General features: G+C 44.1%; 1 protein-coding gene across 2 annotated transcripts; it reads left to right on the plus strand.

Annotated features, from left to right (window-relative positions):
* Positions 1 to 26: 26 nt before the first annotated feature.
* Positions 27 to 7,024, plus strand: LOC103098524 (zinc finger protein 436-like). Of its 2 annotated transcripts, XM_007483671.3 has the most exons (4): positions 27 to 619; positions 2,132 to 2,502; positions 3,069 to 3,179; positions 3,781 to 7,024. In XM_007483671.3, the coding sequence occupies exons 2-4, from the start codon at positions 2,322 to 2,324 to the stop codon at positions 5,082 to 5,084; spliced, it is 1,596 nt and encodes a 531-aa protein (XP_007483733.2). In that variant the 5' UTR covers positions 27 to 619; positions 2,132 to 2,321; the 3' UTR covers positions 5,085 to 7,024. The 2 variants fall into 2 exon arrangements, with proteins under 2 accessions (XP_007483733.2, XP_056673982.1); XM_056818004.1 differs by having other exon boundaries at positions 27 to 2,502.
* The last annotated feature ends 9,326 nt before the right edge of the window (positions 7,025 to 16,350 follow it).

The following is a 16,350-nucleotide window of genomic DNA, read 5'->3' on the forward strand; positions in this document are numbered from 1 at the left end:
TCTTCTTTTGGGGGAGGGGATTGCATCAGGTCACATACAATTTGAAAGCTGGAAGGAGCAAAGTGGAAGAGATACAAATAGCTCCCCAATAATCCAGAGCGAGCAAGCAAAAACCGCCGCTGCGCCGCTGTTTCAGGTCCCTTGTCCTTGGCCGCAGCTCCAGCTCCGCGGCGCTCCGCCTCCCACACCGTCTAAGAGGGGGCCCGACCTAGGACTACAGTTCCCATGAGGCTTCAGGGCAGGGCATCGCCAGCCCTAGAATGCTGCCATTCAGAAGGCCTGTGGGAGTTGTAGTTTTTGGTTCCCCAGACAGTTAGGGGCGTGGAAATCATCCGTTCCTTCTCCCTCCCACCAGGTGGGTAGAATGTGGGCCCCGGAACACGGATTGGCCAGCAGGGGGCTGGGAAGGGATATTAGGGGTAGATCTCTGATTTCGGGAAGTCCAGCGAGAGGAGAAGGGGGACGGCGCCGGGAAGGATCGAGAGCCCCCCGCCCCTTCTTCGGGCACTCTGCCCCTCACTTCCTGTTTCCGCTGCTCCTTTCATCCCCCCCCCCCAAAAAAAATTCCTGTGGCTGAGCTCAGTCCGCTGTCTCGCTGGCAGACGAGTCGGTGGTGCAGGTAATTGGCCCGCCCGGCCCCCCTCCCTAATACCCGGACCCCAGCTGTCTGTCCTCCCCAGCCCCTGGACCTTCTCACCCCACCGGGATCCTCAATATTAGGGACTTCCTCACACCCTCGAGACCCTCTATACGGTGGACCCTCCCCCCTTATAGACCCCACGGACCCCCACCCTTATAGATCCTTTACTGGGTACCCACCCACTGTCCTGTACCCTCCCACATCCCCGGGATCCTTAATACCCTGGACCCTCCCACTGTCCTTGGACCCCTTAATATCAGGTACCTTCCTATAGTCTCCGGACCCTCTCACGCACCCGGGACCCTCAATACCAGGCACCTTTCCAGAGCTCCTGAACCATCAATAGTAGAGACTCTTCCCGAACCCAAAGGTCCTCGATTCTGTGGACCCCACCCTACGGACCCTTAGTACCGAGGACTCCCCCAGTCCACGGAACCCTCAGTACGAGAGACCCGCCCCTGCCCCTTCTCACATGTCTCCGACCCTCAGTATTCTGTTCCCACATATGCCAGACCCTCAATACCCTCCCATTCTCTGACTCGTAATTTTCAATACTAAGGACTCGCTCAGCCTCCGACCTCAATATTAGGCATCTTCTTACTGCTTGCTGACACTTCCACAGCCCTTGGGGATTTTCAATATCAGGAATCCTCTTATTCCCAGATTCTCAACACAAGGGATTTACAGCGCCTTTACTGGAATCTTCCAACAGTCCAGAGAGCCCCACAATGCCAAAACCCTATTAAGACCCTTGGGACCCTCAATACTGTAGATCTCCCCCTAGATTTTTGTGCCTTCCCTCAGTCTATGGGATTCCTCAGTATGAAAACCAAGCCATAACTCTCTCTCTCTCTCTTTCTCTCTCTCTCTCTCTCTCTCTCTCACACACACACACACACACACACACACACACACACACACACACAAAATGCCAGGGAACCATCCCAGGCCCATGGGCTCTTCTTGTAGCCCCTGCAAATGCCCCAGTGTCCCAAACTCCACCATAATACCACCAATTTCTATAGTTCCTGGAACCCTGAAATACTATATATCTCTTCTCTAGCTGTGAAGGTTCTCTGATAACCACATATAACTCCTAGTCCCCCAACATCAAACCCAGGCAGCACCTCCCCAGTCCCCTGACTTCCTAACAAGTCATCCAAGTTCCTGTCCTCTAATTCTGCAACTGGCTTCTCTCTACCTCCCCAGGCATACTGTTCCTGCCTCCCCCAACTTGTCTTCTTTTCCTCTGTCCCTCATCTAGGTGGTGTGGTTTTTCTGGCATGCTTCGGTAAGGGAGGATGGGACTGGTCTGAGAATTGAGGTGTTGCTTGCTCAGCCTAATTCTGGTGCTCTAGAGCAGTCTGATCTTGCTAACTTTGTGGTTATAATGGAATAAATTCCAAAGGGGGGGGGGTGTAGAAGAAAAAAAGAATTAGAGAAGCATGAGGAGACAGTTGGTAGAATTTATCTCTTCTCTTTTGGTTCCAGAGACAGTATCCTTCTTCCACTTCTCATCAAATCTTTCTTCCCTCTTCATCAGACCTAATTTCCCACTGCCCTTCCTTTCTTCTTGGTACCCCTCTCCTCTTACTCCATCCTGGCTCAGCCCACAATTACCCTTTCCCCTTGCCCTTCCCCTTCCTCCCCATGTCCCTGTCCCTCCCCTTCTCCAACTCCTATGTCACCTACATCCTCCCATCCTCCTCTCCTCTCTACTTCTCACTTTTCTCCCCCTTCCCCATCATTGTCTTCTGCACTTCACCTTGATCCCCCAGTCCCTATGCCAGTGACTTTTGCAGACATGGCTGTATATTTTGGAGATGTCATGTGGGAGAGCTACCGGAATCTCATCTCCTTGGGTAAGTAGAGATGACCTTTCTCCCTTCAAAACAAAACACCCTGATTCTGACATTCATTTTTACAGAGAGGTGGAAGTGAACCGAATTGTTAAATTGAGAGGTGACCTTTATGAATTCCTCAGGTAGAATGCCAGCATTTCAGCCCCTCCTATAGGTCACTACCTCTCTCCTCCCATTTCACCCCCAGGCACCCTGCTTCCCCATCCCCTGCATCCTCCTGAACCAAGGAATCAGATATTTATTTTACTTTGCAAGTGTCTGTGCTAGATATAGAGATACAAGAACACACACTAGGCATCTTATTGCCTATTTGGGGATGAGACATACAGAAAGTTAGCTAACAATATAGAGCAGTGTATATAGCAGCTATACCAGGCAGCAGATGGTAGGACAGTGTTAGGACATGTGAGGAATAAATCACAGCAATCAAGAGTGATCAAAGAAGGCTCCACTGAGGAAGAAACTTGAGCTGAGCCTTGAAGAATTGTTAGGATTCAGCTAGAGGGAGAGCTGGGAGGGGGACATATTTAAGACAGAATAATGAAGCTTGTTTTTTCTTCCTCCAGGATTTCCAATCCCCAAACCAGAACTGATCACTCATCTGGAGCAAGAGGCAGAACCATGGGGTCCAGGGCCTCAGGAGTCAGAAGAAAGAGACCCCAGAGATCCTTACCCAAGTAAGTAACCAGGAGGGAAGAGTCTTTTGCCCTTACCCTTCACCTCCTCCTCATACCTCAAGAGTGGAGATCACCAGGTTCAGGATTTAGAGCTTGAAAGGGCTTTGGAAATCATCTATCCCAACCTCATCTTACAGAGGTGGAAATTGAGGTTTAGAATGGAGAACTGACTTGCCCAAAGCCACATGGCTAGAAAGTTGCAGGAGTCAAGAGTATGAGTGAGGTTCTTCAAAGTCAAATCCAGTCTTCCCCTTTTATCAGTCTGCCCCCAAGATGGAGCTCTACCTCACACCTCACCATCTTCAGCTACTTTTGCTCCCCAGTAAGTGGCAGGATTCACCAAAGGTCTTCTCTTGCAGTAGAGAAAACTAACCTCTGTGTCCCGCCCCCCACCCACTTCCTTCCTCCTCTTGCTTCTAAGGATACCAAGAGCCATTGTGAGGTGCCCAGATCCACTCCAGATCCCTTCAGAAATGCTCTTAGGAAGTGAAGGAGAGCAGTTTCCAGAGGGATTGAGCCCATACTCTTCCTTTATTCCTGTCAGAACCATCTTCCTCTGTGATTCCTTCGTTTTATTCATCATTTCATCACTGTCTCACAGGCGTAAGGACCAAGGAAGAAGAGGAGGCAGAATCAGTCCCTGATCCTCCCTCTGCCTTGGATGGTTCCGCCCCACCAGCTACAGCCTGTGGCACAGCCCTGCCCCCGCCCCCAGCATCTCCACCCCCACCCCCGAAGCCCTTTTCCTGCCCGGAATGTGGTTCCTGCTTCTCTCGACGCTCCCACCTCTCCCGCCACAGGCTGATCCACTCTGGGGAGCGCCCCTTCCCTTGTCCCGAGTGCGGGAAGTGCTTTGCCCAGGGGGCCCACTTGGCTTTGCATCTACGTTCCCACACAGGCGACCGACCCTACTCTTGTGGTCAGTGTGGCCGAAGTTTTCGCCATGGCTCCCACCTGGCCCGGCACCGACGTACACATCTTCCTGAGCCCCCCTACCGATGTGGCCAGTGTGGAAAGGGTTTCTCCCAGAGTTCAGGGCTCCTGCAGCATGCCACTGTCCATACAGGCGAGCGTCCCTATATCTGTGCTGTCTGCGGCCGAGGCTTTGGCCGCCACCCTAGCCTCATACGCCACCAGAAATCCCATTCCGGGGAACGGCCCTTCCCCTGTCAGGAATGTGGCAAGCGCTTCACTCAGAGCGCCAATCTTGCCCGCCACCTTCGGACACACACTGGAGAAACGCCCTACCTTTGTGGGGAGTGTGGCCGTGGCTTTAGTCAGCACCCTCGCCTCGTGGCACACCGAAAAGCCCACCACATGGGACCCCCGCCCCCACCTCCTCCGGTTCACTCCTGCGCAGACTGTGGTCTACTGTTTCCTCAGGCTCTGGCACTGGCCCGTCATCGGGCAGCCCAGCATGGTGGTGAGAAGCCATTCCGATGCGCCCAGTGTGGGGAGGGTTTTGGCCACCGCTCCAACCTTCGGCGCCACCAGCGTGGTCATGGTGGGGAGCGACCTTACCGCTGCAGTCAGTGCGGCAAGGGCTTTGGTCAGAGCTCAGGGCTGGTCCAGCACCAGCGTGTTCACACTGGGGAGAAGCCCTTCCGCTGCCCAGACTGTGGGCGTGGATTCCGCTATAGCTCCAACCTGGCACAACATTACCGAGGCCACACTGGAGACCGACCCTTCCGGTGTGAGCACTGTGGCCGAGGCTTTACCCGTAGTTCTCACCTGCTAAGGCACCGTGCAACACATGGTGGGGAGGATGGAGATGAGGATTGTGGGCCTGGAGGAGTCCCTGTGCCGACAATCAAGGCAACTTCCCCAACTGCCATAAGCCAGGAATCCCCCAAGGAATCTGGAAATGCTCCCCAAGTGACTGAACCCCTATCTCAGCCAGAGTGACCTATTAGGGCCTGTGATTGGAGCAACTGAGTCTGACTTCAGCCATCTCTTTAACCAGTGACTCCCAGAGCAACCATTTTCTTGTGGTTCAAATGTCTTCTCTCTTGGCTTTCCTCAAAGAGGAAAATTGCCAATGTGTGGAGTGAGAGCCCCTAAGCACCCTCGGTATCTCCGGCCTGGAGTGGGTGAGGTTCCCTGTGCCCAAGGAAGAGTATTCCCCAAAAGAGAGTAAGCAATCTGTTCCTTTTGGGTAGAGAGGTGTTCCCCCCCTTCACCTTTCTCCATCTAAGAGGCTGGATGAGGCTGTCTCAGGGATAGCTGGGAATCACTGGTCTTTTCTGAGACCTTGGGGAGATGAACTGAATACTCGGGATGATCCCCTCCTGGAATACAGAGAGACCACAAGAACACCTCCAGAAATTGCACTCCATAACTAACCATCGTCCCTTTAATTCTCTCTCTGACCTCATGATGCTCTGGTGGCCACCAGGAACCCTCTCCTCTGGGTTGCCTCAGAAGAGCTATCCCCAACTTTGTCAGTGTGATCTCCCTCCTCCCTAGGGGTCACTAGACATTGACTAGAGGACTTTCCAAGGGTCCTTTAGTCCTCCCTTCAAACTCCTTGTCTCACTTGAAGCCAAGAAAACAGGCAAGTCAGGATATCCCTTTCTGGTTACTTACATTCCTTCAGATTGCTAAACATTCTATAGAAACCCTGTGATTTCAGTGCTCTAGGTGCTCTCTCCAGTGATTTAGCTCAGAAATTACCCATGCCTATGACAATTCTGTGGCCCCTCACAAAAATATGCCTCACCTAGTTGTCAACCTTTGGATGATGAACTCCTCTACACTTAATTAGGTTGGTTCTTGGGCAACAGTCTTGGTGGATTGTTAGATTGCACTGAAATCTGTGAGACCTGCCAAAGTTAAATGAATTACACTGGTATCAAGAATGTCAAGAACCCAGTCTCACCTCTGCGCCAAAATAAGGCCTCAGAGTAGGACTATAGTAGATGTCCCCTTGTATTAAAGCCTAATCAAAAGCATGATAGCAGTTCAGGTCAGGCTGAAAGACTACGGGAGAGCAAGGGAACTTGAAGAGAAGAGACAGAAATGGGAACTGCTGGGGGAAGGGGTAGCACTTGTTACAAAGTAATCATTTCACACACATGTATTGAGTTGACTTTTTTCACATAATTTTTTAATACCAACAACCCTGTTAGGTAGATGAGGTAGATAGGTTATCCTCATTTTTAGAGATGAGGGAAACCAAGGGTCTGACAGAGGAAGGGTCATCCCCATACACCCAACAACAAGCAAAGCCAAGACTAGAATCTAACCTGATTTAAGTCCAGTGGGTATCCCACTGCCTCAGACCACATCTGAGGCACTAGTTGTCCTGGTCCCTGCCGTCAGAGAGCTTATAATCCATTTGGGGAAACGGGACACAACTCGAAAAAAGTTGTAAGGCAATATATCCATGAGAACAAACCAAAATGCAATGAGGCCCTCTATTTACATTAAAGAGATGTATATTTCCTCACAACCTACACTTTTTCATTAGGTTGCTATGGTGCTAAGTTTCTATCACCAGCACTACATTTCCTGCCCTTTGCAAGTAAGAGACCCTGTATGAAAAGCAGCCCATGGTTCCCATAAAAGTTTCCTGGGAGCAACATAGAGACAGGGCACAGTCTAAAAAACTCAATCTGGTGCCCGAGCTGACACCAAAGGAGGGAACTAATCCCATTGGTCCTTGGAGAAGGCACTATGGGTTGACTAGGATGAAGAAGGTCCATATTTGCAATATCTTTTATTTTTATTGTTAATATTAAAATATAAATAGTTATTTTAGTTAATTTATTAACTTTCCTCAGTGTAACTCTTGGTCTGTTACAGTAAACATTCAATAAATGTTTGAATTGAATTCTCTCCTAGAATATGTCAGAGGAATTTACCTTTTCTTTTGTACCCCAATACTTGGCACATTCATAAATGCTTGTTGATTGACTATTTTGACAAATGCAAGAAAGAACCAAAAGATGGTTAATAGTCCAAACTTTGAGATCATCTCATCCAGACTTTTGCTTTGAAAATGAGGCAACAGAAAGGGGAAATAAGTAATATTGCACATCAGTATCATGATATGATACAAACTGTATAAAAACACTGAAGAGATATAGTAATAGAGTGAACCAAATCAAGGGAAAATTCCCTATAAGGGGAGAGGGAAGGACATGGGTCTGTAGAAAGGGGAGAGAGAAATGCATATGCTAATGAACTCACTAGTCTACAATGGCAATTAATAAATAATATGTGGCAAGATGGAAAGAAGGGAATGACCCATGGGGATGAAGGGACTAACTTGGCCACCAGTGAGAATGAATGGTAGAAACATGTAAGAGATGTAGGTGGCTAGTTGGTGAAGGGCATTGAGTGCCAGATTAAGAATTGTGGATTGGGTTTGATAGGTGATAATCACCATAGATTCTTGGGTGGAGATAGAATGGCATCATGGAAATGGTTTATCAGTAGCTAGAAAGGACTGAATCAGGAAGAATCGGATCAAAAAAAGGAGTAAAAAAGTTTGATACTGACCCCATTTCAGATTGCTGAAGGGAAAATAAAATTTTGGGAAGAAGTCAAAAAGAGGAACAGCTAGGTAGTTCCATGGATAGAAAGCCAGGCCTAGAGAAAGGAGATCCTGGGTTCAAATCAGATATTTCCTAGCTGCATGACCCTGAACAAGTCACTTAACCCCAATTGCCTAGCTCTTATTGTTCATCTTCCCTAGAATCAATATGTAGTATTAAATCTAAAATAAATGGTAAGGGCTTCTGGAGGAGAGACTTTGAGGAATTTATCTTTGAGTGAGATCTAGGACTCTCTCAACCAAGGATTGAACTGTTACCTCACTCCCAATGGAGGGAATGTCTTTTCTTTATATTCTCTGGTATATATTCTCCCATGTATACTTTCTCTGATATATGTTTTGCTGGAGATTTGGATAAACAAATTTCTCTACAATAGGCAAAAAGACAAAACAAAAAACATGAAGGCATCTTGGGTAATCAAAATGCAAAATGGAAAGACCTAAGACCTGTAAGGTCTTGATTAACAACCATGTACTAATTCATACTGTATGCCAGACCATTGTGCTAGGTACTGAAAATTTTTTAAAAATTTGACATTCCCTGCCCTCGTGGAGCCTACATTCTACTGGAAGAAATACAAGTTGCTCACAGATAAGTACATATTGGTTCGATACCAAATAAATTCAGTAATTTGGAAGGAAGGGGTCATTAAAAACTAGAGGGAATCAGGAAAAGCTTCTTAAGCACTTAAGCAGATCCTTTGTCAGAGATAGGGATTCCAAGAGGTAGAAGTGAGACAAGAGATCATGCCAGCCATGTTAGACAACCTACACCAAGGCATGGAGGCAGGAGATGGAATGTTGAATATAAGAAATGGTAAATAAGGGGGCCTTGCAGTACCAGATCTCAAAGTTTACTATAAAGCAGTGGTCATCAAAACTATATGGTACTGGCTAAGAGACAGAAAGAAGGATGAGTGAAATAGACTTGGGTAAGTACCTCAGCAAGACAGTCTAAGATAAACCCAAAGATCCCACACTTTGGGACAAAAATCCACTATGTGATAAAAACTGCTGGGAAAATTTGAAGGCAGTGTGGGAGAGATGAGGTTTGGATCAATATATCACCCCCTACACTAAGATAAACTCAGAATGGGTGAATGACCTGAATATAAAGAAGGAAACTATAAGTAAATTAGGTGAACTCAGAATACTATACATGGCAGATCTTTGGGAAAGGAAAGATTTTTAAGACCAAGCAAGAGTTAGAGAAAAAATCATAAAATATAAAATAAATAATTTTGATTACATTAAATTAAAAAGTTTTTGTACAGACAAAACCGATGTAACCAAAATTAGAAGGGACGCAACAAATTGGGAAACAATCTTCATAACAAAAACCTCTGACAAAGGTCTAATTACTCAAATTTATAAAGAGCTAAATCAGTTTTTAAAAAAATCAAGCCATTCTCCAATTGATAAATGGGCAAGGGACATCAATAGGCAATTTTCAGTTAAAGAAATCAAAATCATTAATAAGCATGTGAAAAAGTGTTCTAAATCTCTTATAATCAGAGAGATGCAAATCAAAACAACTCTGAGGTATCACATCATATCTAGCAGATTGGTTCAATAATGCATTGCTGGTGGAGTTGTGAATTGATCCAACCATTCTGGAGGGCAATTTGGAACTATGCCCAAAGGGTGATAAAAGACTGTCTGCCTTTTGATCCAGCCATAGCACTGCTGGGTCTGTACCCCAAAGAGATAATAAGGAAAAAGACAGATATAAGAATATTCATAGCTGTGCTCTTTGTGGTGGCAAAAAATTGGAAAATGAGGGGATGCCCTTTAATTGGGGAATGGTTGAACAAATTGTAGTATCAGTTGGTGATAGAACACTATTGTGCTCAAAGGAATAATGAACTGGAGGAATTACATGTGGGAACTGGAATAACCTCCAAGAATTGATGTAGAGAGAAAGGAGCAAAACCAGGAGAACATTTTACACAGAAACTGATACACTGTGGTACAATCGAATATAATGGACTTCTCCATTAGTGGCAATGCAGTGACCCTGAACAACTTGGAGGGATCTACAAGAAAAAACACTATCCACATTCAGAGGAAAAACTGGGAGTAGAAACACAGAAAAAAAAACAACTGCTTGAACACATGGGTTGAAGAGATATGGTTGGGGATGTAGACTCTAAATGAACATCCTGGTGCAAACACCAACAACATGGAAATAGGTTCTGATCAAGGACACATGTAATACCCAATGAAATTGTGCATCAGCTATGGGAAGAGTGGGAGGAGGGGAGGAAGGGAAAGAATATGATCCTTGTAACCAAAGAATAATGTTCTAAATTGATGAAATAAAATTAAATTAAAACAAACAAACAAAAAAAGAAACGGTAAATAAGTTAGTTTGCCTAGAGCAGTGGTTCTCCACCTTTCTAATGCCATGACCCCGCAATACAGTTCCTCATGTTACGGTGACCTCAAACCAAAAAATTATTTTGGTGGCTACTTCAAAACTATAATTTTGCTACAGGTATGATTCAGAATGTAAATACCTGATATGCATTATGTGTTCTCATTGCTACAAATTGAGAGGTTGAGAACCGCTGGCCTAGAGTTTAGATTTCTGGAGAAGTGTTCAATCACTCTGAAAAGACAGATAGATTGGAGCCTAATTGTGAAAGACTTTAAGTAGCAAAGAAGCCATTTTATGCTAAGCCACTGAAGCTTCTTGAGCAGTGGAATGAAGGGTAAGAACTGTACTTTAGGGATATCACTTTGGCAGCAGTATGGAAGATGAAGTGAGACAAGAGAGACTAAAAACAGGAAGATGAAATGGGAAGCTAATATCATAGTCCAGGCAAGTGGTATTGAGGCTTGTTGTAGAGAAGAAGAGAACTGGTAAGAGATATTATGGAACATTGTATATGTTATATGTAATATTGTAATATAAAACACTGACAAGCTCTGGCCCATCATTGGATACAGGAGCTGAGGGAGACAGAAGAGGCAGGAATGATGTCTAGGTGTGAATGTCTGGGAAAATAATGGTGCCTTCAACAGAAATAAGAAAGTTAGGACAAAGAGTGAGTTCAGGGGGAAAGATGGAGGTGTCAACTGGAATTCAGGAGATATGAGAGCTGGATATACACATTCAGAAGACAGCTGCCTAAAGGCAATAATTAAATCTAGGGAAGCTGATGAAATCATCAAAGATAGTGTAGAGACAGATGAAGGGGGCTGGCCCAGAAGCCTGGGCTGCCCCTATTCCTAAAGGGTAGAACATGAATGATGATGAGCCTGCAAAATCTGGTTGGGTTCAAAGTAAATTTCCAGGTTGTAGGTCAATGAGCCAATAAAAAAGGTAGATCCCTTGATAGTCACAGGGAAGTTGGAAATGAATAAAATTTCACATTTAGATTTTCAGAGGGCAGAGAATGAGATTTGAAGAAGTGAGGAGTGGCAGAGCAGGAGAAAAACATGAAACTAAGAGAAGCAAAATGGAAATGAGTAGTGCTGGTCAGAGAACTAGGAAAACCAGTAAATAGGGTCATAAAGTTCAAGGGAGAATTAGGAAAGTATGCTCAATAATATCAAACACAATTGAAACATGAAAGAAGATGATAACTTAAAAATCATTGCATTTGGGCAAGAGGATATAACTGGAGGGGGCAGCTATTAAGACACTTTCCTAGCTGTGTGACCCTGAGCAAGTTACTTATCATCCATGCCTAGCCCGCACCACTCTTCTGCCTTAGAACTAATATATAGTATTGATTCTAAGATGGAAGGTAAGGGTTAAAAAAAGTTATGAGAAAGGAAAGATGAGTAGGCATTATTGTTGATGCTATAGTGGAAAGAGCACTGGAATATGGGTCAGATGACCTGGGTTCAAAACCTACCTCTTCTTATGAACTGTGAGATCTTAGAAAAGTTGCTTTCCTTCTTCCAGCCTCAGTTTCCTCATATGTAAAGGGAGAATGTTTAATTAAATGATTTATAAATCCCTTTCAACTCAAAACACTATGAAATTATATTCCAGAAAGGAGAAATTTCCCCAATTTCTCCCTATCCTGAGACACAGATACTCCAAGAACTGGTTTCCAAATATTCTAGTCTCAGTGTTACCCAGATAGAAACCAGTCATTGATCAGGTCTGTAGAACTTCAAGGGCTCTACCATCAATCACAAATCACTTTGTGGTTTTGCTGGTTTTTTAAACCCTTACCTTCTATTTTAGAATCTATAGTATCAGTTCCAAGACAGAAGAACTGTAAGGGCTCAGGTTAAGCGACTTGCCCAGGTTCTCACAGGTAGAAAGTTTCTGAGGCCAAATTTGAACTTGGAACCTCCAATCTTTAGGCCTGACTCTATCCACTGAGCCATTTAGCTGCCCTTGATACTATCACTTTGGACTGGACTGCAGGCAAAGGAAGAGATTGATTAGTAATAAGACAGGGGAAATGATTTGCTCAAGGTCACAACCAGAGGTGTGCTAGTGTAAAAATTATATTTATAATCTCTAATAATAAAAAGATTATATTTTATGAGGTTTATTAAGGATCATTAGAAATCAAGGAATAAAGAGGATAAAAAATAAAAACCACATGCCCGTGGCTGGTTAGCCATTTTCAGCCATCCCCACTCACCACCATCACTGCTAATTGTTGCCCAAAAAGAGGATGTGGGAGGAGCATACAGTCACTTAAATACCAATAATGTGATCCTGCCAATGTGGAGATGCAGGAGAGATTATAGGGAATTTTGGGAAATACTAAGGACTTCTGGGGAATGAAGTCAAAGGTTCAAAATCTCCATTTATACACTAGAGTCAGGCCTTACTTAGGGAGAGCAAATTGTTAAACTCTCTCCTTGAATATTTATGCCTCTGAAGTTAGCACACATTGCAGACCAGGGTGGACTTTTTTTTTCTTTTTGTTTTGCTGGATGTCTAGACTTAAGAGAGTGATGAGGAAAATGTTAATAATGCAGATCAAACTTAAAAGGGTCACAGGTCGGGGCATCTAGGTAGCTCAGCAAATTGAGAGTCATGAGGTTCTAGTTCAAAAGAATCAGGAAGTTCTAGAGACAGGAGGCTCTAAATTCAAATCTGTCCTCAGATTAGCTGTGAGACCCTGGGTAAGTCACTTAACCCCCTTTGCTTAGCCTTTATCGCTCTTCTGCCTTGAAACTAATACATAGTATTGATTCTAAAATGGAAGGTAAGGGTTGGGTTTTTTTAAGTGTCACAGGTACACTTTGAGGGGAGAATACATTTACTAACATACCCCTGCCTGACACCAAGTCAGTAACTATAGTAGGAAGAGTCAGATACCAGATACTTCTTTCCTTTCAGCTCCTGCCTGAAATGTGACTGCTTCCACAGCAACTTCTGCTTTCACCTCAATTTATGGCCTGGATCCATTCATTGTTGTAGTAGAAAAAGCAGGTTAGTTTGAATTACATAGAGCTGAATTTGAATGCTGTCTCTGACACTAGCTGCATCACTTAAACTTTGCAGAAGGTAAGAGTTAAAAATAAAAAATAAATTAAAAAAAGAATGGATTACAAGATGCCCCAGTCAAGGTGCTATAACACACACCAGGGAAAACCAAATTTAGTTTACCAATTATTTATAAATGTCTACTATATGCAAGGCAATGTACTAGGCTTGGGTATACAAAGTCAAAAGAAAGGGGGGCAAAAACAAGGAACCAGGAGTTCAAACCCAGCTTCATACACTTACTGGCCAAGTTACCTTGGGCAAGTCACTTAACCCTTGAGTGCTTCAGTTTCCTCAAATGTAAAATTTGGAGAATAAAAGTAGCTGACTCCTATCATTGTAAGGATTAAATAAGAAGATATATGTGTATATATATATATATATATATACACATATATAAAGTGCTTTGCAAAACTTAAAGTGCCATATAACTGTTAGTTATTATTATTAATACTTGCCACTTTATCTTCTAATCATTTATTCCTATAGCATCAGCTCCTGACCTACCACACCCCAAGTTCTCTAACTTATCATTGGGCCTTTATTTCTGTTTCCAATGCTAAACTCCCACTACTTCAGTCTTGCTCTCCTCAGTAAGCAACACTGTCTTCAAGGCTGTGAAGAGGAGAGAAAGAATATTAGTGAATTTTTCTCCCACTTACCTTTGCCCTGTCATGGGGCGTATTCAGGGAGGACTGATACCTCTGGTCTAAAGGCTTGTTGCATCCTTTTCAGGGCAGCTCACCCAACTCTCACCTGTGGCTCCAAGAAGTTGTAGCATGCTTAGTGCCCACCACCCCAATAAAACTATCTGGGCAGATAAGGACTAAACCAGGTCGAGGGTAACCAACAGACCTCAAACTCATGGGTGAATTTAGGGAGAGGTTTACCTCAAGCAAGTGAAGACTTTCCGTGGAAGAATGGGTGGATGAAAACATTTTGTTCCAGTGACCATGAAGGCAGCTGAAGTAGGTGCTGTGGAGTGCTTGCTCAGACATAAAAGATGCTAAGATCATCCACGGCATCCCAGACAGCCATCCTGACTTTCGTCTCCCATTGGATTTAATGTCTGTGGAAGAGAGATTGAGGCTGATGACAACTCTGCCTCACTTAAATCCAATCATAAACAAGACCAAGATGTCATTGGTCCTCTTAGAAAACAAAGGAGAACAACAGTAACATCATATGATGCTCCCATATAGCACCCTGTTTTAAGAACAATGGTGCCTACTGACTACTGATAAAGCTAGAGCAGGTCTTTTACTATTAGAATACTTAGGGGGCAGCTGGTCAGTGGATTGAGAGCCAGGCCTAGAGCAGAATGTCCTGGGTTCAAATCTGGCCTCAGATACTTTCTAGCTGTGTGACCCTGGGCAAGTCACTTAACCCCCATTGCCTAGCCCTTAGAACTCTTCTGCCTTAGAACTATATGTGATAGTTCTAGAGCTATATGTGATATTGATTCTAAGATAGAAGGTAAAGGTTTAAAAAAAATTTTTTTAAAGAATTCTTAACATTCAACCCTCTGATCCCCCAAAAGCTTCAAACAATCTCCAAATGCTCAGTATTCTTGGAATTATACACAAAGAATCAAAGGATCCCAAGTTGGAAAAGATTAGGAAACTGAAGCTTACTATGATGAAATGACTTGTATATGGTCACATAGATAGTAAACAGCTGAGCTGAGATTTGAACTTATGTCATCAAACTTCAATTCCATCAAGTTTTTTCCACTAATAAAATAAAAAGAATTGTTAACTGGGACACAAAATCCTCTCAAGAGAAAGATCCTGGAGAAGTTCAGTGCCTGGCATTTCCTGAACCCCAAAGAACAGTGAACAAATTGAGGCAGGATCACAGCAGGGACTTCAGTTACTAAAGCAGTTCTGTAGGAAAGAAAACTGAAACGTCACCTTCTGGTATTCCCAAACACCTTTTCCCCCAGCTATAAACCCATATTACACTGAGTGCTTATGTGGTGTTCAGTACCCTGTCACCTACTTTGGGGTGAGCATAAATACGAGCTTTATTTACTAAGCTTTATTCATAATGATCCCTTTGGAGTAACCCCACCCCCTAGACCGAGCTCTGGCCATAAAACCCACAGTTCTTTGGGAGGAGTGGGGTTAGGGAAAGGGAAAGCTGCCTAGAGCAAGAGTTACATCTATCTGCCTATCTCTTTACTCATATGTAAAAGAACAGATTGTCCTTTGCTTCTGAACTAGATTGCTACAAGTAGATCCTGTGGAACTTGGGACACTTTTTTCCACAGAAACTATGTTACTAGTTTCCCTGGGCCAAGTCAGAAAACCCTTTTTAACTCATAATGCATTTGCTACAATGAAGTATGAAGTACTATACAATCTAACCAGCATGAGTAAGAAATGCTTCCCTCCCTCCTCCCCCCAGTATGTGTTTTCTTCCTTAAATATTAACATATTTTCTAAATTTAAGTTCCAAATTATCTCCCTTCTGTTGAGAAGGCAAGCAGGTGAAGTCATGCAAAACATGTCCATGTTAGCCATGTTGCAAAAGAAAACAGACAAGAAAAACACAAAAAATAGAAAGAAAGCCAAAAAAGTATGCTTAGATCTGCATTCAGAATCCCTCAGTTCTCTCTCTGGAGGAGCAGAACATTGTTCATCATGGGTCCTTTGGAAATGTCTTGGATCATTGTCGTCTTGATCAGAGGAGCTAAATCTTTCACAGTTGATCACCATTATAATATTGCTGGATAGCAATGTTTCCATGGGGATGTGTGCTCAGAGTTCCAAGTTGGGAAATCAGGAATACATCTGTACTCATTTTAGCCTTTTGAATGGAAGTAAAAGGAGAGAAGACAAGGGCTTCGCGCCACTGATGGTAGACAGCTCTCCTGGCCTTGGACAGGGACTGGAGGTGGAATGGAGAAATATGGGGAGATGAGATGAAGTAGAAAGGGTGATGAGGCTCTAGGATGGAGGCATAAAGAGCTACAAGGAATCAGATGCTAAAGGCAGCTAGGTAGGAGATTGAGAGCCAAGCCTAGAGATGGGAGGTCCAAGAGTTCAAATTTGACTTTAAACATTTCCTAGCTGTGTAACCCTGGGCAAATCACTTAACTGCCCTTGTTGCTCGTCTGCCTTGGAACCAATACACAGTACTGA

This window comes from Monodelphis domestica, chromosome 2 (genome assembly GCF_027887165.1).
Source record: "Monodelphis domestica isolate mMonDom1 chromosome 2, mMonDom1.pri, whole genome shotgun sequence".
NCBI classification, from domain to species: domain Eukaryota; kingdom Metazoa; phylum Chordata; class Mammalia; order Didelphimorphia; family Didelphidae; genus Monodelphis; species Monodelphis domestica.

Coding starts and splice junctions, on each gene's coding strand:
- LOC103098524 (XM_056818004.1), top strand. CDS start 2,322: ATGTCACCTACATCCTCCCATCCTCCTCTCCTCTCTACTTCTCACTTT. Junction 2,503..3,068: donor CCGGAATCTCATCTCCTTGG/GTAAGTAGAGAT, acceptor TTCTTCCTCCAG/GATTTCCAATCCCCAAACCA. Junction 3,180..3,780: donor CCCCAGAGATCCTTACCCAA/GTAAGTAACCAG, acceptor ACTGTCTCACAG/GCGTAAGGACCAAGGAAGAA.